Source organism: Sebastes umbrosus, chromosome 23 (genome assembly GCF_015220745.1).
Source record: "Sebastes umbrosus isolate fSebUmb1 chromosome 23, fSebUmb1.pri, whole genome shotgun sequence".
Taxonomy (NCBI): Eukaryota; Metazoa; Chordata; class Actinopteri; order Perciformes; family Sebastidae; genus Sebastes; species Sebastes umbrosus.
Window position 1 is genome coordinate 9,504,498 of NC_051291.1, and position 23,844 is coordinate 9,528,341.

The 23,844-nt window shown below is 38.8% G+C and overlaps 3 protein-coding genes across 10 annotated transcripts in view; 2 read left to right on the forward strand and 1 right to left on the reverse strand.

Moving 5' to 3' along the window:
• LOC119482364 overlaps positions 1–3,208 on the forward strand; it is a 66,503-nt gene extending 63,295 nt beyond the window's left edge. For 7 of the 8 annotated variants that reach the window (XM_037759797.1, XM_037759798.1, XM_037759799.1 and 4 more), the window contains one exon: positions 912–3,208. In XM_037759797.1, coding sequence (XP_037615725.1) covers positions 912–1,163 — 252 coding nt within the window. In that variant the 3' untranslated portion in view covers positions 1,164–3,208. The remainder of the gene's footprint in view (positions 1–911) is intronic. The other variant, XM_037759796.1, reaches the window with a different exon arrangement.
• Positions 3,209–5,746: 2,538 nt separating this feature from the next.
• On the reverse strand, positions 5,747–8,885 carry ascl1a (achaete-scute family bHLH transcription factor 1a). Its single transcript, XM_037759806.1, has 2 exons — positions 7,413–8,885; positions 5,747–6,593 (listed from the first exon to the last, which is right to left on the reverse strand). The coding sequence occupies exon 1, from the start codon at positions 8,032–8,034 to the stop codon at positions 7,429–7,431; it is 606 nt and encodes a 201-aa protein (XP_037615734.1). The 5' UTR covers positions 8,035–8,885; the 3' UTR covers positions 5,747–6,593; positions 7,413–7,428.
• A 4,715-nt stretch (positions 8,886–13,600) lies between these two features.
• On the forward strand, positions 13,601–23,450 carry itfg2 (integrin alpha FG-GAP repeat containing 2). The gene is made up of 12 exons (XM_037759803.1): positions 13,601–13,840; positions 15,584–15,679; positions 15,757–15,798; positions 15,887–16,064; positions 16,145–16,284; positions 16,761–16,912; positions 16,997–17,091; positions 17,188–17,241; positions 18,123–18,214; positions 18,919–19,036; positions 19,561–19,734; positions 23,286–23,450. Exons 1-12 carry the CDS (start codon positions 13,745–13,747, stop codon positions 23,351–23,353), a joined length of 1,305 nt encoding a protein of 434 aa, XP_037615731.1. The 5' UTR covers positions 13,601–13,744; the 3' UTR covers positions 23,354–23,450.
• The last annotated feature ends 394 nt before the right edge of the window (positions 23,451–23,844 follow it).

The following is a 23,844-nucleotide window of genomic DNA, read 5'->3' on the forward strand; positions in this document are numbered from 1 at the left end:
TGCCGTCCACTCCGCCCAGCCCTGTAATCAGCCTGAGACACACGGCTCATCTCAGATGGACCGGGACTGGCCTACCAGCTGGCCGCTCACAAGTCGGCCCGGCCCTCATTCATACAAGGAAGAAGTAGTGAGCAACTGAAAGGCCGCAGGAACATGAGAATGGGCCGACAGCCAGAAGGATTATTCCCCCTCCCCCAACAATTATCACCTTGACTGCATTAACTGTGCAAAAACAGGTGCACTCAAACAAGACTAGAAACAGGTTGAGGTAATCTGAGGCTACCCTCAGAATCACACACAATAACACACCCACACACTGTGCTTACAGTAAGTCCAACGCCGTGTTTTTAATCCTATTTATATCAAATATTGTTATTAGGGCTGTTAGAGTTAACGCGATAATAACGCGTCAATGCAAATTTGTTTTAACGCCACTAATTTCTTTAACGCATTAACGTAACTTGCAATTTTTACGTTATAGCAAGCTCAGTTTTAAAGCTAGAGTGAAGATACTGTTATCATTTGAAACTAAACCTAAGGAATCCATTGGTACCAACCAATGGTCCATCCGTCCGTCCTTCTGTCCGTTCGCGTGTCACACTTTCTTAAATCTTGACCAAAAACTGTGATTTGTTTTCGATATCAATTTTGTTTCCGGAGTAGAACTTGAACTCATGTCTTCTACTGACTTCATCCTGAGGAAGGTGAGCTAATAACAAGCTATGTTGTGCTCAATAGACTAATTCCATTAGTTCCAAAAGGGCAAAACCTTTGGCCCTACTTTAGTAGGGGTCAAGCAGTGAGTGAGTATGTGAGCCATGCTCACTTTTGCCTTGTAATTAATCATCTTCATTCTGTTAATGTCACAGTTAAGGAAGTCCGTGTTAAGTTGAATTTTCTGTATTGTTTAGCAACTGTTCCTGTTCCTCCTGGAGGAGCAGCGAGGAGATGTTGGAGCTCAGCAGGGCTTCATCAGCGCAGAGCAGCTGCTTCTGGAGCTGAAGGCCGGGGGGATCTACCTGGAGCAGGAGGCGGCCGTCAGGCTGGAGCTGCAGCGCATTCCCCCCCTGGACCTGCTAGACTTCCTGGCCTACCTGCCCCTCTTCATGATCATCCACAAGTCGGTGATCTCCAACCCTCTGGATGACTCCAACAACCTCTGACCTCGGTCGCTGCACCGTCTGCCCCGTGTGGCTCAGGTATCAGCATCACTGCCACTACAATTATCAGTACTGTAGTCTGTTGTGAAAAGGTGACGCATAAGAAACAAGTTTAGATTAAAGGGAGTGAATTCACCCTACAAGGAAAGTTATTAAAGGGATAGTTTGGGTGCTTTGAAGTGGAGTTGTATTAGGTACTTCTCCATAGTCAGTGTCGACCGTCATCTACTGTAGGTAGTACACTGACTATGGATAAATACCTCATACAACCCTACTTCAAAACACCCAAACTATCCCTTTAATCTCGCATGATTAAGGCCCGGTCACGTCAGCATTTAAAATGGTGAAATTTCGCACACAGTTCAATTCAATGGGATTGTCATGATCAATGCTGCATTCATGTCATAGTGTTTAAACCGTAATTACGAGCAGCAGAGTGGGAAATCATTCCCATCAGTCGAGTCGCAGATATTGGGATTTTCTGACACCAACGATGTCTCCGACTTGGTGAAAAGAATCACAGAGATGTCATCTAAGAATTGAAAAACGGCCGCCGGCAGATCAGTCTCATATATCCAATTTTTAATTTTTTTGTCTGTCAAATTTACATACATGTACAACATGATGGTTTTACGTCGGCACACAGCAGCACAGACAATAACGTCACACACAACATGTTATCGATGTAGAAGTTCTTCAGCGTGAGTGAAGAAGACATAAATCTGCAATTTGTCACAACTTCAAGCCCAAAATAAGCCGTGGAGGAAATACCCTAAAAGCATTTGGAAGAACTATCTGTTTTATTATGAACATTCAATTGAATTTCAATTTTCCATGAAAGAAAAGTTACAAAATTATCTGTGTATGCTGTCTATTATAGTTCATCGAAAGAAAGAAAATGTGAATCGGGAGGTCAGACTTTTAAAAAATCATCTGCCAAGAAAATTGCAATCGGTAGTAGCAAGTTAGTTAGCCGGGCTTGCTAACGTTAGCTGTTTACCTTAGAGCAGACAACACTTCACGTGTACTTCTGCTCTTGTGTTAATCCTGATGTGCCTAGTAACCGTTGCCAAGCTATGATTGGACAATCGCTGTTTTAGCGAGCCATCAATTAACTTTTTTCTACCACCAAGTATTCAAAATTGGTCTTAACTAAGAATTATTTCATGCACGAAGATGAGTTTTATATCCAGATAAAAGGAAAAATTAAAATGTTGCCAACTTATTTGTTTGTCTGTTTGAACTACAGTGTGAAGTGAACATAGTTGACATTTTGTGCTCTGGCTAGAGACTTATAATGAGCTTTTACAGCTTCATTTCACAATCACTTATGACTTCTTCCTTTATGTTTTGATCATTAATGTGCTAATATAGAAAACCCTACAAGAAAAGGCCGTATATATTAAATGGGCTTGTATCATTTCTGTTATATATTTGACATTTCATAGAGCTGTGAAGTGCTGTCTATGGTCCTGAAATGTTCTGCAGCAGTGGATGGAGATCATGTTTCACTGTACAGAAGCTTTAAATGCACCACGGAGCTATTTTATCTGCTGCATTACATTAAAACTCTTTCTATAAACCCGCCAGGTGGCGCTGCTTCGGGGGCGGGACTAATGTAAATGCAACAACTGCGTATTGTTCCTCGAGTAAAAAACAGTATTTGAGCGGCTCAGACTGCCGTCCTCTTCTATCCAACTTAATCAACACTGATGACTGATATTCAATGAGATATTCAACTAAAATAGTTTGAGCCATTGTTTCGCCTCGGCTTTGCCAATTAGATATGGCCGTGCTCTCCTGCGGTTCTACACGCTTGACAGACCGCCACCATGGAAAACATAATGGAGTCTGACAGGCAGCGAACCAGGACTGTTTAGATCAGGGACGTCCTGTACGCCGCATATGTCTTCATGACCAAAAGAAAAACCTCCGACTAACAAAACTGTGATTCTACAAACTGCTTTTAAAAATACTAAAATTCTGCTGTTTATAAGAAACTTTGAACTTTGATGTCAAATAAAAATGATTGTCAGTGTTTGTCTTCAGCATCCTCCACGACCTTTTCTTCCATCAGCTACAATGCCCTCCTTATTTTAGTGTGACCTTTAGGTACAATCTGTCACTAACAGGTGAAGAAAGAACAACTCGCCCGATGGTTTTATTACTCTTGTCTCTTAAGTCTTGAATGTTATCCAAATAGTTTAGTTTGGGGTAGGGCTGTCAAAGTTAACGTGCAAATTTGTTTTAACGCCACTAATTCCGTTAATGCATTAAAGCAACTTGCGATTTTTAGATTGTAGCGGGCTCAGTGTTAAAGCTAGAGTGAAGATACTGGTACAAAGATACTGTTCACGAAAGAGGTTAAATAACTCTACAAATGTACGCAAAATTTTGGTGAGGAAAAACTGTCATGGCCTTTTTCAAAGGGATCCCTTGACCTCTGACGTCAAGATATGTGAATGAAAATGGGTTCTATGGGTACCCACGAGTCTCCCCTTTACAGACATGCCCACTTTATGATAATCACATGCAGTTTGGGGCAAGTCATAGTCAAGTCAGCACACTGACACACTGACAGCTGTTGTTGCCTGTTGGACTGCAGTTTGCCATGTTATGATTTGAGCATATTGTTCATGCTAAATGCAGTACCTGTGAGGGTTTCTGGACAATATTTGTCATTGTTTTGTGTTGTTAATTGATTTACAATAATAAATATATATGTACATATGCAAATGTATGTATATATTTATTATTGGAAATCAATTAACAAGCTTATTTGCCCAAAATATTCAACAAAATTCACATTTGTTTGTGGTTGTTAGTTTGTCATAATTGAAAATATACTGTAGGCCCAATTTACTTCTGCCTTTACGCATAATCCTGATGGAAACAAAACATTGTATTGGAAAAAATAACATGTAGCTGTTGTCTGAAAAGGCCTGTCAGTCAAATTGGGAATGATAGCCGGTTCAAATCCTGTGTTTTCTGGAGGGCGGATGAGCAGATTGTACCTTTAATATATATATTTTTTTCACTTTCACTCCCAAAGATTTTGATAACCGTTTGAATTATAGCAGATTTTGATTGATGAGCCTTTTTGGTAACCAGTCATACTTTAAGATAACAAACTTCTGTCAACATACATGCCTCTAACAGAAAAACATTTCATCCCTGGAATGATTTTTATTGCTATATCATTTAACTGAGGAGACAATAATGATGAAAGTAAAAGTCTAAATTAAATAGTAATTATTACAATTTTGCAAGTGTTTACTACTTCTATTACTACTAGTTTTATTATTGCAGCCCTGTTCATTTTTCATGGGACCTCCTCCTCCCCTCTCAAGGCCCCCTGGTGGTCCATGAACCCTCCTTTGAGAACAACTGATGCGTCATCTTACACACAATGACCCTGAACACACCACGCGGTTCTGCAGTTAGTTTCTCTTTGTGGTTAAATATTTCATTCTTTTGTAAAAATCAGAGAATATTCTGATTTGATTTCTCTCTTTGAGTTTATTATCAAATAAGTTTAGAAAGAAAAGCAGCCAGAGTCTCTTCAGATACACACACACACACACACACACACACACACACACTGGGCTGTTTCCCTCCTTCCAGGTGGTGATTATTGTGCTGCTGTCAGGAGGCACACGCCATCAGCCAGTTCAGCTCTGTGTCTCCACTCGACCACCACACAAACCCCATTCACTCATTAGAGCAGACACGCGCCCGGCTGCAGCCACGCGCCCTACCTGTCAAACTTGGTTTTGCAGAAACACAAGCGCAACCTCCAAAATCTATTGGTCGTCGCCAAAGTGTGAGATCACCATCATCCCACAGAAATTCCCTCCTTTTGCTCGTTTAAAAGACGCTCACAAAGAAAGGTTTTTTGTTTTCTCAAAGTTTCACTTGATTTAGGAAGTTTAGATGAAAAATGTTCATCAGAAGGCTACAACTTTGGTGTTTTATCTTAAGTTCCAGTCCGTTTGTGTGCACGAACATTATAGATGTTGAATCCACTTAAATCTAGTTTGTATTTTTTTATTTCGATGAAAAGTTGCGTCTCTCTTCGTGGCATCCAAAATATGAGGACAAGACGTTTTAACTCAACAGAAATATTAAATTAGTTTTCTGAAAATGATCTACTTTTTTGCTGGTGTTTGGTCACTTTAAGATCCATTTCTTAGGACAATAAACATATCATCATGCTGTTCATGCTTTGAAATAAACAGAAATGGCTTAACTTTTACGCACTTCAGATTTACTTGGATGGATCAATTCTGTTCATACTATCAAATTTGACAAAACAGATAGGGCAGACTTCGACTTTGAGGGTTTTTGCTGAGGGACATGTGACTAAAGGCTTAAAGGAGCCACTATGTTGTGAATTTAAACAGTCTGGAAAGAAAATATATTGTGCGTAACTGTGCGTAAAAGTTGTTTTTCCTTTGTTTGTCCCTGTATAATCATAGCTCCATCACTCTCTCTTGCTCCCCCCTCCAATGAACTACTAACAACATGTTGAAAGTTGTAACCAAAAGTCCCTTTAAATACACCAAAAAACAACACATAGAAAATAATTCAGTAGCAAATCATTTTTATTCTTGTACTAGAGTGTAGAAAATATGGTTATAAGACTTCTTTTTTTTCTGTTTATGTGAAGACAATATAGAGCTGGCAGTATAAAGAGACAATGCGTGGCCATCGCGCTCCGTTTGGACAATAGCTGCATAAGTTTTGATCATCGTGAACTTCATGACATAATGCAATAACATGCTATTAAATAAGACACATCGGTGCTAGAATAAAACGTTGGAGTGTCAAACTCCTTCTGGGAACCTCATGAACAGAAGAGCAATAGACTACACGTCTACATAGGCAGGAGGTATAGAAGCAACTTCGCAATATATAGACAAAATATATACAAAAGGATGTGTACAAAAACATCTATAAATCTCTTACATACAAAAATATCTTAATATATGTTTTTTAAAAAAGCGTTTGATATAGAATTTTATAGACTTGGAAGCATTTTTCTGAATGGAACCGTCTGAGAGGTTTTTACCAAAGGGTTGGTGTTCTGTGATTGGGTTTAGCATAGTATTAAATAATGTTTTTAATGTGCTGCTGAAGAGCGTGAATTCACTTTAGGGTGTTTTTTGTTTATCATGGGCAAAATGCTCAGAAGCTTGGATTCCCACGCTGTCAGGAGACCCGTCTTCCTTTAATCCTTTGGCGCTGATCTCCGGCCTGATTTCCCCCACAAGTTTTTGGGCACGTTTTAAGGCCGTGTCTGTCTTTCTGTCAGTCTTGGAGGACTTGGACGCAGGACCAGAACGCGTATCCAGTGCGTATTGTTCTTGAGGACAGCCAGCCTCCTCTGGGACCATCCCAAGCGCACTTCAACAGTAAAGTGGATCCATATTTCTGTGAGAAGAGGAAGAAAAGAGGTTAAGCCACAGTTCAGTATCATGGATGTTCATCTATATAACAGTATAACCCCTCCCACCCCATCCATGATGAGCTAGTCGAGATGAGGAGCTCCTTCAGCCACAGACTCATCCCCCCTCGGCACAACACAAAGCGCCTGGGTCAGTCCTTCATACTGGTAGCCATCCGGCTCCACAACCAAGGCTGACCCCCATATGAGAACTATGAGGACTTTAAGAACTTTAAACATACACTACCTGCCTTTAAACATGCACTATCTGCCTTTAAACATGCACTATCTACCTTTAAACATGCACTATCTGCTTCTATCTGCCTTTAAACATGCACTATCTGCCTTTAAACATGCACTATCTGCTTCTATCTGCCTTTAAACATGCACTATCTGCCTTTAAACATGCACTATCTGCTTCTATCTGCCTTTAAACATGCACTATCTGCAACCATCTTGGACTCTAACCACTGGCACACTTTACACTTACTTTACACTATACATCCTATATACCACTTTATAGACTGCACATATGCACATATTACATTGATTTATTGCACAGATAGTGCATGTTTAAAGGCAGATAGTGCATGTTTAAAGGCAGATAGTGCATGTTTAAAGGCAGATAGAGGCAGATAGTGCATGTTTAAAGGCAAATAGTGCATGTTTAAAGGTAGATAGTGCATGTTAAAAGGTAGATAGTGCATGTTTAAAGGCAGATAGAAGCAGATAGTGCATGTTTAGAGGCAGATAGTGCATGTTTAAAGTTCTTAAATATACATATATATGATAAAGTCTATTCTCACCTTATATATGGATGCTTCAGAACCAGTTGGTGAAGTCCAGCAGCTCCTGCTCCTCTGGACTGAGCGGGTCGTAGGAGCCCTCCTCTGATGAGTATGAAGACACCGGTGAACCGGCCATGGAGTTCATCTCAGCAGAGTATCCCTGCGACATGCTGGGCGACAGCACGCCGCTCTGGAACGCCGCGCTCACCGCGTCGTGTTCGTCCAGCAGCTGCTGCAGAGCGCGGATGTACTCCACCGCGGAGCGCAGCGTCTCCACTTTGCTCATCTTCTTGTTGGCGGCTCCGTTGGGGACGTGTTCGCGCAGGTTGGCGAAGCCGTTGTTCACCAGCTTCACCCGGTTGCGCTCCCTCTCGTTCCGCCGCGCCACCGCGTGCGGCTGCTGCGGTGGCAGACTGTAGCCGAAACCGGCGAAGTTCAGGCGACGTTTGCAGCGCAGCAGCTCCGGCGAAGTGGAGCGGTGTTTGTTCGGCTGCTTGGACACGGACTTGCCGCTGCTGCCGCTCTGACTGCTGCCGCTCGGACTCAGCTGGATGCTCTGAGCAGCAGTGGAGAAGAAACAAGCTGGAGGCATCAGCTGCTGCTGGCTCATGTTAATCTCCATCGTGGCTGTGAAGTCCATTCTCTTTTTTTTAATACTTTTTTTTATTTCAAGGCTGTTTTCATATATGCAATCCACTGTTTTGTAATTATCTATAAACCAACTTTTAAGTAGATGAGAGAAAACAACCTCAACATTAAAAATCAAAGCAAAAAACAAAGAAGAAGAAGTCCATACTCAGTTAAAAAAAAAAAAATACAAAAAAAAAAGTATAAAGAATCACCAAGTCTCTAGGCTCGTGCCGTTCACGTGCACTTGGTTTCAGTGCGCTGCAGCTGCTGCCTCGCGCGCTCCTCAAAGCTGCTCTGAGTGCTCGAGGACAGACGCCACTGCTTTTCAACACTGCTGGATGCTGGACTGGCCACGCCCTCCTGGTCGCGTGGGTTCACCTTGGGCTCGTGCTCCGGTGCCGGTGCGTTGCGCGCGCCGGACGCGTGCCACTTGAAGCACTAAACAAACAAGTCAGTGGTGAGTTTTTTTCTTTCTATCCATCACTGGTGTCAGAAGGTGCGCTGCGTGTAGTGGAGAGGAAAGTTTTTAACACAGAGGACAAGATGTTTCACGACAGAGTAGAAACTATATAGCACATTTAGTGTTTTGTTCCAAAACAATCAACCTGTTTGTGTTCATGTTTAATAAGTGAATACAAATCATTTGTTTTTTTGCAACTTTTATTAGCTGTATTTCCTAGTTTTTGTCATTATTTTGGAGATAAAATATAATGAAAAACTCTATAATTTGGCCATTTAGGGATATTATCACTAATAGTAACTTTGACCAAGTATCAGCCCCAATATACACATCCTATATACCACTTTATAGACTGCACATATGCACATATTACATTTATTTATTGCACATACTACATGTATTTATTGATGGACTGTACACACTTTGTTCACCCATTCACTCTGTATCTTTTATATCTATTATTGTTTTTATCATTTTTGTATACCTTTACCTTTCCTGTGTTTCACTCTGTTTGCTGTTGTTGCTGCTTTGACACCTGAATTTCCCTCCGGGGATTAATAAAGGTTCATCTTATCTTATTTTAATATATCAATCTGTCCTGATAAGTCATGTCTCATATGGACTTTTTGTGAAGTGAAGATGAGTGTGAGGACTTTCCTATTTGTGTGTTTCACTCAACTGACGCACTTCGAGTTGCCTTTCAAAGTTTCACTTCAACAGGTGACATCAGAACAATCAGAGTCATACATTAGGGGGTGTTTTTAAATAAGAGTCTGGTGAGGAAAATAATGGGAAAGTGTTTCCTTAGTTTGTGTTTTGAAGAATAAATAATGTTTTGTTTTGTTTTACTTTAAAAACCTTCCACTTCTCCAGAGTAATAGAGCTTTAAAATGAAGAAAACATATTGATAATTCAGAATAAGAAGTGTAATATGTGTTATTGGCTGTGTGGTGCTGAAAGACAGCTCTCTCCATGATGAACATCCAGCAGAACATAACGCTCCTCATGCTGGAGTTTATATCTCAGAGCTTCTGCATGTAAATCAGTCGCTCAGTCTACTTTTATTGTTCGCGTTACAGACGCTCATTTGAGGCACCATTGTGCATCAGAGGCTGAATTTTCCACTTTGATTGGAGCAGATCATCAGTCCAACACAGCCTCGAGCAGGCGGAACGGAGGAGCCCCGAGGAGAGGAGGCTTTGTGTTGGATTAGATACACCAGATACGGTTACAGTACTGTGTGCTCTCTCCATTATTGTCGCTTTGAAGAAGTGCAGGATGATAAAACACGTCTGTCAGCGCAGAACAAAACCAAGACGAGCTGTATATTATATATATTAGCCTCTCTGTGTGTTTGCGCGTGCGCGTGCAGTGCGCGTATATGCAGTAAAACACATTGTTTTCCAGTTTGTGTCATTTTTGCAGTTTTTATGCATGAGGTTCTTCTTCTATCCGTGTTTGTGTGACTTTTACACGCTTGTGTACATTGAATGCGTGAGTTTGTGTGAGTGTGTGTGTTTGCGCGTGCATGTGCGGTGCGTGTACTTGCAGTAAAACAAAAACTGATTTTTTTTCCAGTTTGTGCGTAATTTTGTTTTTACGCACGAAGTTCTTCTCTACCCATGTTTGTGTGACTTTCCACGCGTGCTTACAAAGAGTGTGTGCGTGTGTGTTTGTGTGCGTGTGTGTTCGCGCGTGCGTGTGCCGTGCGTGTACGTGCCGTAAAACAAAAAAAACTGATTTTTTTTTTCAGTTTGTGCGTAATTTTTCAGTTTTTACGCATGAAGTTCTTCTATCTGTGTTTGTGTGTCTTTCCACGCGTGTGTACAATTAATTCCTGTGTGTTTGCGCATGCACGTGCGGTGCGTGTAAGTGCAATAACACACAGAGAGGGATAGCAGACTCTAAGATTGTTTTTTTCCAGTTTGTACGTAATTTTTCAAGTTTTTACGCATGAAGTTCTTCTCTTTCTGTGTGTTTGTGTGTCTTTCCATGTGTGTGCGTGTACAATTCATTTCTGTGCGCGTGTGTGCAAATACCCCCCAACCACACCTCCTCTGTTTCTTTATTTCTGTGCGCGTGCGTCTTTGCATGCTCCTCTTGAAGAGGGGATTGTAATAAATTGTGCAATTTTTCTGCTGTTGGCATTCAAAATCAAGCTTGCATTGAGGACCCCCTCCACACACACACACACACACACACACACACCACCACCACCAATACTTTCTTTTCTTTCCCTCCCCCCTTTATTCTCTCTCTCTCCCTTTTTTTGTCGCAGCAAGAGAGTTTAGAAAAGAAGCGTGGGTTCTATTCAGCCTCTCTCCTTTCTGAAACCTATCCATGGCCTGTCAGTGGGCTTCCAGAGTCCAATTAGTGCTTTGTGAGGACTTTCTCTCTCTCTCTCTCTCTCTCTCTCTCTCTCTCTCTCTCTCTCTCTCTCTCTCTCTCTCTCTCTCTGCTGGTCTTGTGCTCTTCCAGAGGCTCCTTTTCCTCTAAGGGGCTTTCCAGTCATAGCTGAGTGTAATAATTAATATGACATCTGGGCGCCTGAGTTCTTCTTTTACCATTTTCTGTATTTTTTTTTCTCTTTTCTTTATGGAGTTGTGGAGACAATAAAACAAAAACTCATAAGCAGCCGTATCATCCACATACACTGTCTTTGTGTGTGATGGGAGAGATAATCTTTCAATTTGTTTGTCATTAAAAAACAGTTTTCTGACTGTGTTTTGTTTTCTTTCAGCAGGTGCACCATTAGTAATGGGTATACTGTATGTTTTTATTTTTTATTTATTTTATTTTTTTGCTCAAAGTCTTTTTATTGGTATTCTGTACAAAATCCAATAAATAATTGTATAAACCATCCCTATAACAATATTACTGCAACATTAAATAAGCAAAGTTAATTTCATAAACAATTACATTTATACATATAAATGAATTAAATCTGATAGCAACATAAATGAAACATATACCAAACAAAAACAAAATAAAGAAAGAAAAAAAAAAAAAAGGAAAGGACCAAAAAAAATACAGAAAAATAAGTAAATTAAAAATAATAATAATAAATAAAGAAAAAAAACTAAGTATAAGTTGTGAATTATATGTAATATGAGGTCAGCAGTTTAAAACTTCAATGTCAGTGGTATCAATTTGTTCTATATAGATTAAAAAGGGTCTCCATAAAGTATAACATTTCTGAGCACACCCTCTTGTAGTATAGCGAATCTTCTCCAATACCAAATGATGTATGGGATCTTTAAACCACATCCTGAGGGTTGGAGGATTCTTCTCCTTCCATTTAAGGAGTAAAAGCTATCATATTCCTTGAGATGTATGTCTTGTGGTGCTACTCCAAATACTGCAGTAGTAGCAGAAGGTTCTACGGGGTACTTCCAAAACATCTGAAAAGGTTTTAAATATTGACTGCAAGAAACTATTTAGTTTTGGACAAGACCAGAACAGATGTGAAAGGGTGGCTGGATGTAATGGGTATATGTTTAATGTTTGTCAGTTACTCTTTTTATTTAACATACAAAATATGTGTGTGAGTTTAATCGTTGTAAATGGATATTTGACTGGGTTTAATGAATCTGTTGTACATTTTGTATAGAAAACATTAGATTTTCTCAAAATGATGCACAAACTTGAGTACATGGTGTAAATATTTCAGCACACATGGACTCAGAAGCTTTGTCAGAAATGTACAAAAGTAGTTGTACTAAAAGTTACAATGAGCAACTTTTTTTATTAGTTTTTCCACATAATTCATACATGTTTATAGCCTACAACAAGAAGACAGTATAATAAAGTGATAGAAATAAAAGGAGGAGTACTGGAGAGGGAGAAAAGTAAACAAAACATATAGTCCACCCACCTGTTACAATGAACTTATGGCATTTTAAAAACAACTATTTCTGTAATGGACTTCTGCCTCTGTGATGTTTGTGTAAACACCTCCTCCCTCCTTGAATGGGTTGATTTCTGTCTGACATGAAAAGTTGTGATTGAATGTCGCCCTCTAGAGGACAACAGTGGCACTTAACACTGGAGGAAAATACAAAAACTGTATGTTACAAAACTGTGCAATACCAAACAATAATAGTAGAAATATGCAAGAGGTTAAAGGGTAAATAAAATATAAAATAAGAAAACAAATAAATAAAACAAAAAAAAATGTTTAAGGTCTGTTAAGGCTTTGGTGTTGGAGCACTGAATGATTTTAATGTACTGTTGCATTTTAAATCAAGATATTCTCTTATGAAAATTACTTCTGTGCATTTGAAATTTTTCTAAAATGATTAAAAAGATATATTTAAGATATAGTGTTTTTTTTTAACTGCAGTCATAAAAATAAACAAACAGAACATATTTCTATAGCAGTGAAAAAAGGAAAAGACATGTTTTAACAAATACATTTGACAAAACCTTTTTAAAGAACTATGTATAGGGGCAGCTTTTAGGTTGTTTTATAATTTTATTCTCAGGTATTGTCTTATTTATTGTAGTATTTATCAACTTTACTATTATAGATTTTAAGGGCTGAGAGAGAGCCAGGGTAAAATGCATTTCATTGCATTTCACTGTACACTGTACTTTTAAATGCATATGACAAATAAACTTGAAACTTGAAACTAGAAAGTCAACAGAAAGAACAATTTCTATCAATATAATTTCTTATTTGTTGCAATTAATATTTTGTTGGAGAAGTTTGAAACATCAGAAGAGTTCATTTGCTAAAACAGATAAAAGCCATTCTTAAAAATGAATAAACCAACACCGGTTTAAATGATTATCCCTAGATTGCAAAATAAAACAACATGATTTAGGAAAAGAAAATTATACTTTTTTAGATATCTTGTCGAAAAAAAAACACAAGTTTGATTGATATTCCCTGAACTGCACAAAAAACAAACAAACAAACAAACAAAAAACTTCTAGATGTGTTAGTATATCTTGAAGACAATATCTGAACTTTTTTCCACTGGATATTTGATAAAAAATAAAACTTTTTTTGCGTTTTGGTGCACTTACACACATGCACCGCTAGATGTCGATATTTGACCACCTAATGATATTAGAAGAACCGCGGTAATGTTCGCGAAGTAGTTTGTCTCTACTGAGCTTCCGTACTTCCTCGGGTCATGTGCTATTGTTTACTAGCAAGGAGCTACTTCACAACTGATTAGCCTTAAAACCACTAATGCTAACAGCAGCTGGCCAGATGTTTAGCTGGTTTATAATCTAGCTGTCATTAGTAGCTATGAGGTCCTTGAACTTCGTTCAACGTGTCAGCTTGGACTTCACAGGAACTCTGTTTCCTCATGCTATCTGTCTGGGAGATGCAGACAACGACTCTGTGAGTAAGATAACTTTGATTTTAGGTTCATCTGTTCATAGCTCATTAATTATGTTATAGCCGAATGTTACATTAAAGTGTTTTCACTTGTTGGTATCGATCAATGTAAACCAACAGACCTGGAAAAAGATGCAGATTGAGTAGAGTCCTTAAAATGCTCAAAACATGCATGTAGTCTGGTGTGAGAACACTGCAATACTTTTCAATGCACTCTCCATATTACTTATTTTTCTGTTGTTTTTTTGTTTTTTTTAGCATACTTTATCTTTTTTTATTTCATTTTACTTATCTTTTATTTTTACTCATTTTACTAAATGCATCTCACTTAATTGTTATTCTTTTAGGCACTGGTGCTAGAAATAGTACTTTTTATTTTATACACTTGAATTTGTTGTAATTTTGTTGTATTTTTGAGCAATCTCTGGCACAAGAATTTCCATCGGGATTAATAAAGTCTTATCTTATTTTATCTTATCAAGGTAGATTGGTTGCCTTTTTATGTTGCTCTCGTCTAATATAATGTGTTTGTAAAGTTGCAGAAATGTTCTCTGCATAAAATCTCAGAGGCAGTCTAATTTAAGTTTTTTATTTATGTGTGCTGTCCTTGATATGGAATAAAGTAAATAAAAGTACTTGAAGGCATCCTATCTGGATAGAAATAAGGTCACAAAACAAAAGTTATGTGTGCAACATGTTCAAATACTGAATGCTTCTCACATCTGAGAATTTGATCATTTTTCTTGTCTTTTACTATTTATATATATATATGAATATATTCATATATATGAATATATTCATATATATATATATATATATATTCATATATATTTATATGAATATATTCATATATATATATATATTCATATATATTTATATGAATATATATATATTTGTCTGAGCATCTGTCCAAAACCAAAATATATGAATATATATATATTTAAATAAATATATATATTCATATATTTTGGTATATGATGACAATATATATATATATATTAATATATTTTGGTTTTGGAAAGTTGCTCAGACAAATACATGACATTGTAATTTGCATTTTTTCTCAATTTTGTGACAGATGTTGGAACAAATAATGAACCAAGATTAAATAATGTTTAGTTTCAGCCCTAATTTTGATCTGTACGTGCTGATGTTATTGATGTTAGGGCTTCAAATAAAACCCACACTTCTTGTGATCCATGTCCATTTTGATCCATTTTGGACATTAGTACTGGCACTTGCTAACCAGCTTTTAAGAGTATTTATTGCTAATGCCTATTTGTATCTTATTTATTCTTATTCTATTCTTAATCTTGTTGTGTGCTTGTTCTATCTTTTGCTGCTGTAACTCAGAAATTTCCCATCGGGGATTAATAAAGTACCTACCTACCTACCTACCATGTCAAGTCTATATGGACCTTTTGGTCACATGCTGAGTATACATAATGGAGATTCAAAATGTATTGTTTTGGGAGCAAGAATTCAGTGTGCATGAATCTTTTCCTTGATATTGTTTTTGTCTCCTTGCCAACACACCTGAGAAAACATTCAAACTTTACTTTGTGGCTTCTCTCCAATATTCCTCCTTTTTTAGAAACCAGAAGATAAATTAGTCAAAAAGAAACAGTCAAAGCAAAATATCAGGACTTAAACCATGTTTAAGATTCAGATTATTCTTCAGGGTGTTTAAATAGTGGTGGTTCCATGTTATAGCAAAATAAATGTGCTGTCTTTTCTCCATTCTAGTTGAACGAGCTGGTTGTGGGCGACACCAACGGAAAGCTGCTGGTGTACAAGAATGACGACTCCAAACCCTGGGTCACCAGAACCTGTGTGGGCATGGTCAGTACAGAAACCAGGACTCACGATTTCATAGATTTATTTCTCTTACTCATATGATGTGTTTTGGTTTTGGGCAGCTGACCTGTGTTGCAGTTGGAGACGTCTGCAACAAAGGAAAGGTAAGTTCTGAAATGATCTGCAGCAGCGTGTCATGAATATCTTGGTGATGATGTTCCCAACATTGTGTTTTTTTTTCCTGTTTGACAGAACTTTGTGGTCGCTGTTGGAGCGGAGGGCTGGTTTCACCTCTTTGACCTGACAGCAGCCACTGCCACTAAATCAGATTCCTCCAGTCAGCATGAATTCATGTCGTTTGATGAGCAGAAGCCGCTCTTCACCCAACATATCCCTGCCAACACCAAAGTCATCCTCATTAGTGACATCGGTAAATCACTTTATTATATATGCATCCTGTGTGTTGTGCTTTTTGAATGTGACTACAGCATGTGCATGTCTGTACCGTAGACGGTGACGGCCGCTGTGAGCTGGTGGTGGGCTACACAGACCGAGTTGTGCGAGCTTTCCGCTGGGAGGAGCCGTCTGACGGTTCAGAGCTGGGATCTGGACAGCTGGTTCTGCTGAAGAAATGGCTTCTGGAGGGGCAGGTACACTTCACTTCAGCTACGTTAATTATTGATATGATATTACTTTGCTTTTAGATCAAGTCTGACCTTTTTCTTGCATCTTAGCAGCTCCAAAGACACACAAATTGAAGACAGGAAACAAGGATATATACATTTCACACACCATTACAATCACCGCAGACTATATATTCAAGACCCTTCAGCATTTACATTTGATCTGCTATTAGGCTCCATATTTAATTTTAGGATTGACTGGTGCACAAAAGAGTGTTTCAGTCTAACCCTATTGAATTGTGATGATGAATATCAATATAAGAATATATCCTTATCGTGAAATTGATTTAAAGTATATTGTCCATCCCCACTTGATAGGTAAGACAGGCGTTAAGTGGCTATTTATGTGCAACACAGAGAAATAAAGTCACCCTAAATGTAAGCTTATTATGTAATCACACAAAGTGAAGGCCAGATGTTTAATGCTGATGTCTGTGGTGCAGGTGGACAGTTTGTCGGTGAACCCGGGTCCAGAGGGTTTACCAGAGCTGATGGTGTCTCAGCCAGGCTGCGGCTACGCCATCCTGCTGTGTTCCTGGACACAACAGGACTCCTCCTCTGGCTCTGGAGAAGACGCCCCCGCCACCCCCGGGAGGTAGACGCTGTTACAAACAGAAGTTATCGACCTAAGAAACTGTGATTGGTGACATTAAATGTGTTTTGATTTCTTCGCTCACAGTGAGGGACCGTCCAGAGATATAGTTCTCCATCTGACCACCGGGCGGATTCACAACAAGAATGTTTCCACTCATCTCATCGGCAGCATCAGTAAAGGTACCAAACAGACACTCTGTTTTTCTTTACTTTACACAACATTTAATGGAAGTAAGGGATCTAACTATAACCATTTTGATCTCTGTTTGTCATCAGGCTCAAAAGAGGAATCATCTACTTGTGGGCTGTTCGCTCTCTGTACTTTAGATGGTAAGTCGTAAATTTAAAACACATTTTAGATAAACAAAAAAGGCAAGAACACTAGTGTGTTTTAGGGCTGTCAATCAATTAAAAGATTTAATATTTAATTTTGTATCTGTTCAAAATGTACCTTAAAGGGAGATTTGTCAAGTATTTCATCCTTTTATCAACATGGGAGTGGACAAATATGCTGCTTTATGCAAATGTATGTATATATTTATTACTGGAAATTAATTAACAACACAAAACTATGACAAATATTGCCCAGAAACCCTCACAGGTACTGCATTTAGCATAAAAAAAGATAACAGATAACTGGCAAACAGCTCTCAGAGCCGCTGGAGAGTCCATCAATATTTAAAGAAGAGAGGATCCAGAGGGATTATCATCACTTAACACTTTCAGCTGCCAACGTTTTACTCTCACAAGCTCCCTCTAGGTGACACCTGGATGAGCACAGAGAAAAGAAATTACAATTCCATTAGAGATTATATGAGGAACATTAAGAGAAACTGTTGCTGTATAAACGTCATTTCAGGGATTATTTGTCAAAGATACTACAGTGTGGAAGTGTTATAAGATGATTTTCTCACCTTGTTGGGAAGATGTTTAGTTCAATCTGCTGCTCCCTTTTATTGGACTCATTTTGATTCCTTATAACAGATTTGTAGCTTTTCATCTTTGCTATCTGCCACACATCAGGCACATTAAAATCCTTGCCCTTGAATAAATTAATTTCTCAAAGGAGCCATTAAAAGCAAACTGTATAAACTTGTCCAGTATTTCTTGATGTATTCTTTATTTCTAGTAGCAGAAGCATATAAAAACAGGTAGAACAGTAAGTATTAAATATTATACTTAAGGTCTCTTTTTACCTTCACATGTTATAGGGACCCTGAAGTTGATGGACAGCTCAGAGCAGCTGTTGTGGTCCGTCCAGGTGGATCATCAGCTGTTTGCGCTGCAGAAGCTCGACGTTACTGTGAGTTTGTGTTTTTATATAGAGCTAAATTCATTTAAGAAAAATAGTAGGATTTGTGCAACCATATTTGATTAAAAGTTTGGCATTTTTGCTTTATACATTACTTTAAAAAGCAATTTAATAACAGCTGGGAATCTTGTTTTTGCTGACCTCCGCTGGTTTAACTTCTCACCTTTCTGCAGTGATGTATAGATGTCCTCCAGGACGCTGTGACATCACTATGGTGGGGTGTAGTTACAGGTGCAATATAGCACAAACCTGATCATACCCAGAGGCTTGAAACTGTCAACCTGAGTGGGCAGTTAAACAGTTCTTATCAGTCTGGTGTTAAAGGGGAACGTTGGTATTTTTCAACCACGTTTCAACTCATGTTTTTGTGTCTAAGTGACTTTTAGGGACAACACTTTTTGAAATTGGTCCAGTATTGCCACTGACAGGCTCAGATTGTTATTATAAGTAACTAACTTTTAGCGGCTGCCGGTTACAGTGTTCTCCCTCTATACTGAACCAATTTCAGAAATTGTTGATCTCATTAGTCAGTTAGACACAAAAACATGGGAAAATAGGGTCCAGGCTGAAAAATACTGAAGTTACCCTTAAAATAAAAATAGTGATTGATTAATCGCAGAGTAATTTCAGCACTGTATTAAAGTTTGAAGAGGTTGTTTTGAGAATGATGGCGAGGACGTGTGTTTTGCTTGCAGGGAGACGGCAGAGAGGAGGTGGTGGCGTGCGCCTGGGACGGTCAAACGTACATCATTGACCACAATCGGACGGTCGTGCGGTTCCAGTTCGATGAGAACGTCAACGCCTTCTGTGCAGGTGAGAGACCTCATACTTGACCCCCCCAAAATGATCTTATATATCAGGTGCCTGTTTTACTTTGGAGCTGGAGGTTCCCAACCGCACCAACAGGTGTCACCGTTGAGCTTCGGGCTCACACAGTCTTTGCTCTTCCTCCTACTTTCTTCTCTCTGTCTCCTCTTCAAATCTTTCTGCAGTGTTTGAACAAGCCACAGTTTATTTGAGGGAGCTAATATGACATGAACAGTAGTAAGTGGATTAGAGAAAGAGTTGATCTGGCTGGTTTGTTTGTTAAAACAGTTGACCCCTCCCGTCCACTCTACTCTACTCTCTCTGCTCTGTGGGATCATTAAAGCAGATTAGATTGTTTCTGTTTGTGGGGAAGCTGGCTCTGCCACAGAGACACGCATTAGTCTCCAGGCAGCACAGCGTTGCTGATGTGAGCATTGGGATTCACATAACACACTATATCACAGCCACATGTTGGGTAAAAAAAACATCTGTAATATATGTAGTTTGAGTGTGTTCTTGTGTGGTTGCAGGTCAGTACACATGTAAGGAGGGTAAGAACAGCCCCTGTCTGGTGTACGTCAGCTTCAACCACAAGATCTACATCTACTGGAAGGTTCAGCTGGAGCGCATGGAGTCCACCAACATGCTACGAGTCCTGGAGGAGAAACCTGAGTTTACGAGCCACCTGAAGGCGCTGGGAGTCGGTGAGTACACCCAACAACTCATTAGGAAGCTGATTTAGCTCAGATTAGAGCATCCTTCGTTAGATTCGACCCGACGTCTCCGGTGTTTGTTGTTGTAATTGGACAAGAGCCCACCTGAGACTATTTGTTGTCAAGTTGTTTGCCATCCAGTTGTAGCACTCAGTCTGACCTGAATACTAACGAGGAGGGGAGAATAAAACGTGATCCCCACGTGGCAGATTTTACTGCTAACAAGATCCTGCTCGCTGGCGAGTTTAACGGCATCACTCGGGAACGACTCCAACAAACACATTCTTTCTTACGTCGGCACGTAAGAGTGATTTAAGAGAACTTTTTTTCTTTTTAGATTTTAGAAGCATATTTTGGTGTGGTCACTTATTTTTATCCAGGGATGGCAACACTGGTCTGTCTACCTCTGTAGTCCAGACTGAAATGTCTCAACAACTACTGGATGCCATGACATTTGGTACCCACCTTCTTATTCCTCTCAGGATGAATTGCATGGCTGTAGACTTGTTTTAGCATCAAACCTCATATCAAACCATTCCTTCTTTATGCAGCGCTGCTCTGTTGACACATTGTAAGCAGCTATATTCATATTTTCAAATTGTTTCGGGTCCCCTAACAGTACTGACTCTACCAAATATATTTCATTTTCATCTGCTGATTTCCAACAGCAGGGTCCTGAAGCTCTGAAATTCTTATTTTTTCTCTTGGAGACAATTTTTGTTGAATGAAACTTGCTCACAAACGGAGCAGAACCAGCCTTATACAGCAGTTTAGTAAGGGCACCTCACGAATTCACACCTCCTCATGAACAGAAGGCGTTCATCGAGTTGAAACTAGGGGTGTAAGAAAACATAGATACAATTGCAAATGCAGATCCCTCTGTTCTGATTGCATAAAAAAAGTGTTTCACTCTTATTTTATGCATATGGTGGTGTGTTCTTTATACTATGACAGTTTTGCTGAAATTAGATTTTTATAATCGCAATATATCACTTGCTTACAGTATCACAGTATATCACGATATATTGAATAGTATCCCCTGTATCATGATACGTATCGTATCGCCAGATTCTTGCCAATACACAGCCCTAGTCCCTTATCAATACTGACTAATGAATATGTTGTGTTTTCACCTGATGATCTCTAACAGCAGGACTTGAAGCTCTGCAGTGTTAAATCCTTTTTTTTTTTTCTCTTGGAGACATTTTAGTGAAAGAGACGCCAAACTTTTGTTGCACGAGGCCCGTTGTCTGGCTCCCCTTTTACAAATCTGCACACACATAGAGGAAGAGGTCAGGGAGGAAATTAATTCAGGAAGCCTCAAATCCAATGTTTTCATTTCTACATCCAAGTGTGTATGAATCTGCATCCTGTCAGTCAACTGTGCTGAAAAGACTCGAGTATTTTTAGAGAGGCTGTAATCCACGAACACAAAGACCACAGAAGCCGAGGAAGCCGCTCTCTGACTCGTTTCTCTTTATCTTTTTACCCTCCTCTCTCTCTGGAAAATTGCCATCCAGCTTCTTTCTCCTGACAAACACAATGTTTAACTGAGTCAATAAGTTGGTTAATCATTGTGAATGCGCACAATGGTTATTATTTCCTGTTAATTTCCTTGTGTTAGAACATTAATCTACCCGAGTGCATTTTCAGCCTCCATGCATGTAATATATATAAAACCTTTTTTTTTTTTTTTAAAGGATAAATCTGATTAAATCACAAATTAGTGTTTTTAGGTCTGCATGGAAGACCACCTAATCAACCGTTTTGTGTCAGTAAAACCTCTGTTAAATGAGTGGGAACCTATTTAGTGAGGGAAAAATGATGACACACTAACACATGATTAGTAAGACTCGCTGGAGCATTATGATTGCAGATGAAAATGGAGGTTCCAGCTGTTTTTTCTGAAGCCTGGTGGTGGTGTTAGCGTAGCATCCTGCTGCCTCTGTTAATAATTCAACCTCTGGGCCTGTTGTGTTTCTTCTGACTAGGATTTCTCAGGCTTGTTACCTAACACAGTGTGGAAAATGTCTGCTGTAGCAGCTGGGGGACGAGGAAATGGAGAGGGGGAGAGATTTGCAGTAAAAAAAAAAAACTGCAGACAAAAAAAAGTGTAAAAATGTGTCTGATATGTGGAGTGTGTGGAGGAGGGGGTATTTGGCTTTGCATGTTTTATGAGCATACATGTTAAATCTCAACCAAAGTGCCATCAAAAATGGCTTGAAGTGCATTTCATTTCATATGCAGTTTTACTAAAACATATACCCATTAAAACACACAGAAGAACAAACACTAAAAGTAAAGAAGTAAATGAAAATGAAAGGAAAACTTTGTACTGTAGCTGTCTTAGCTGTCTTAGCTGCCTCACCCTGACCTCTTAGAAATGTCAGTAGCAGCTCTCAGGCTCGTCTTTGCTGTTCATTCACGTTAATAACTGCCCTTCAGCCAAACAGTGAGGATGAAGAGTCTGTCAGTTCATCATCACAACGTGGGATGGTTTCTGAATATGGACAGTTCCTCCTACATTCAATCATCAGCTAGTTTTGACTAGTTTCGCTATAGTTTTTTATCGGTCGACAACGTAATAGGGCCATTGTAGGTAAAAAGAAATGTACAGAGTTGGGGGAGGGAGTTTGTGAGTTTTTTCCTGTAAATTTGCCACTTTAATATCAGAGAATATCTGAGTTTTTTTCTCGGAAATTTAAGTTTTTTCTCCTAATTTTGCCACTTTAATCTCAGAATATTCAACTTTTTTTCTTGCAAATTTGCCAATTTAATCTCAAAGAAAAAATTTTTGAATTTCTTGTAAATTTACCACTTTAATCTCAGAATATTGATTTTTTTTTTTGCAGATTTGTGAGTTTTTTTTCTTGTAATTTTACTATTTTAATCTCAAAGAATATTTTTTTTTCTCATACATTTGTGAGTTTCTTTCTTGTAAATTTGTCACTTTAATCTCAGAATATTCAAGTTTTTTTCTCGCCGATTTGTGAGTTTTTTTTCTCATAAATTTGCCAATTTAATCTCACAGAATATTGAATTTTTTTTCTTGTAAATTTTACATTTTTTTCTTGTAAATTTACCACTTTGATCTCAGAATATTGAATTTTTTTGCAGATTGAGTTTTTTTCTTGTAATTTTACTATTTTAATCTCAAAGAATATAAAAAAATTTTCTCATACATTTGTGAGTTTCTTTCTTGTAAATTTGTCACTTTAATCTCAAAATATTCAAGTTTGTTTCTTGCAGATTTGTGAGTTTTTTTCTCATAAATTTACCACTTTAATGTCAGAGAATATCTCAGAGTTTTCTTCTCTTAAATTTACGAATTTAATCTTGAAAATTCTGAGTTTTTCTCAGAATATGAACCCCCAGCTCTGTATTTTTATTTTTTTTTTTACTTACAATGCGCCATCATATGACTCCCTACCAAAGAAGAAGAAGTTTTAACCGGTAAGACAGTCCTGATAATGTCTATCTGGTCACACACATGAGTGTCTCATGTCAGTGGTCATTGCCACATTTGTGTTTCCCCTCCACAGATACCGAGGACCCGGCAGCAGTGAGAGCAATGGTGGCCAATGTTCTCTACAAGGATTCACAGACTTAACACACACACACACACACACACACAAATCAACACACTGCTGTCTCTGTTTTCCCACCTTGACTGTAAATACTCTGTTAATAAACACTGAATGTCTGTCTCCTGTGCTGCCGGTCTTGTTATTCGCGTTCCCCGCAGACAGACGTGTCAGGTTCAGGTTTCTGATCTGCTCGCTGCTGGCTGTAATCTCAGATGTACACACAGCCTCTGTCATTGGTATTCAGTCCAGCAGGTTGCTGACAGAGAATGAAAGCATGAGGCTCAATGCAGGGAAATAACATACTGCATAAAGTCCTGTTTTCACCGGTTAGAGAGTGTGTGAATTTATGAGTGAGGAGGATCAGCGGTGGCATTATGCTGCTGTCAGTTAACGCTGACACACTGTTAAAAAACAACCATATAAGCGAGTGCCTTTTTCCTTTTCATCCTGTGCAGTCTCTTTTCTAACTGGTGTATCATCTCAAAGATGTAAAGCACTTCAGATGTTACATAAT

Bases quoted from the DNA above. Each gene is read 5' to 3' on its own strand.
- ascl1a (XM_037759806.1), bottom strand. From the start codon at position 8,034: ATGGACTTCACAGCCACGATGGAGATTAACATGAGCCAGCAGCAGCTG.
- itfg2 (XM_037759803.1), top strand. From the start codon at position 13,745: ATGAGGTCCTTGAACTTCGTTCAACGTGTCAGCTTGGACTTCACAGGA. The intron at 16,065-16,144 runs GTAAATCACTTT...TCTGTACCGTAG, and splicing joins CATCCTCATTAGTGACATCG to ACGGTGACGGCCGCTGTGAG. The intron at 18,215-18,918 runs GTGAGTTTGTGT...TTTTGCTTGCAG, and splicing joins TGCAGAAGCTCGACGTTACT to GGAGACGGCAGAGAGGAGGT.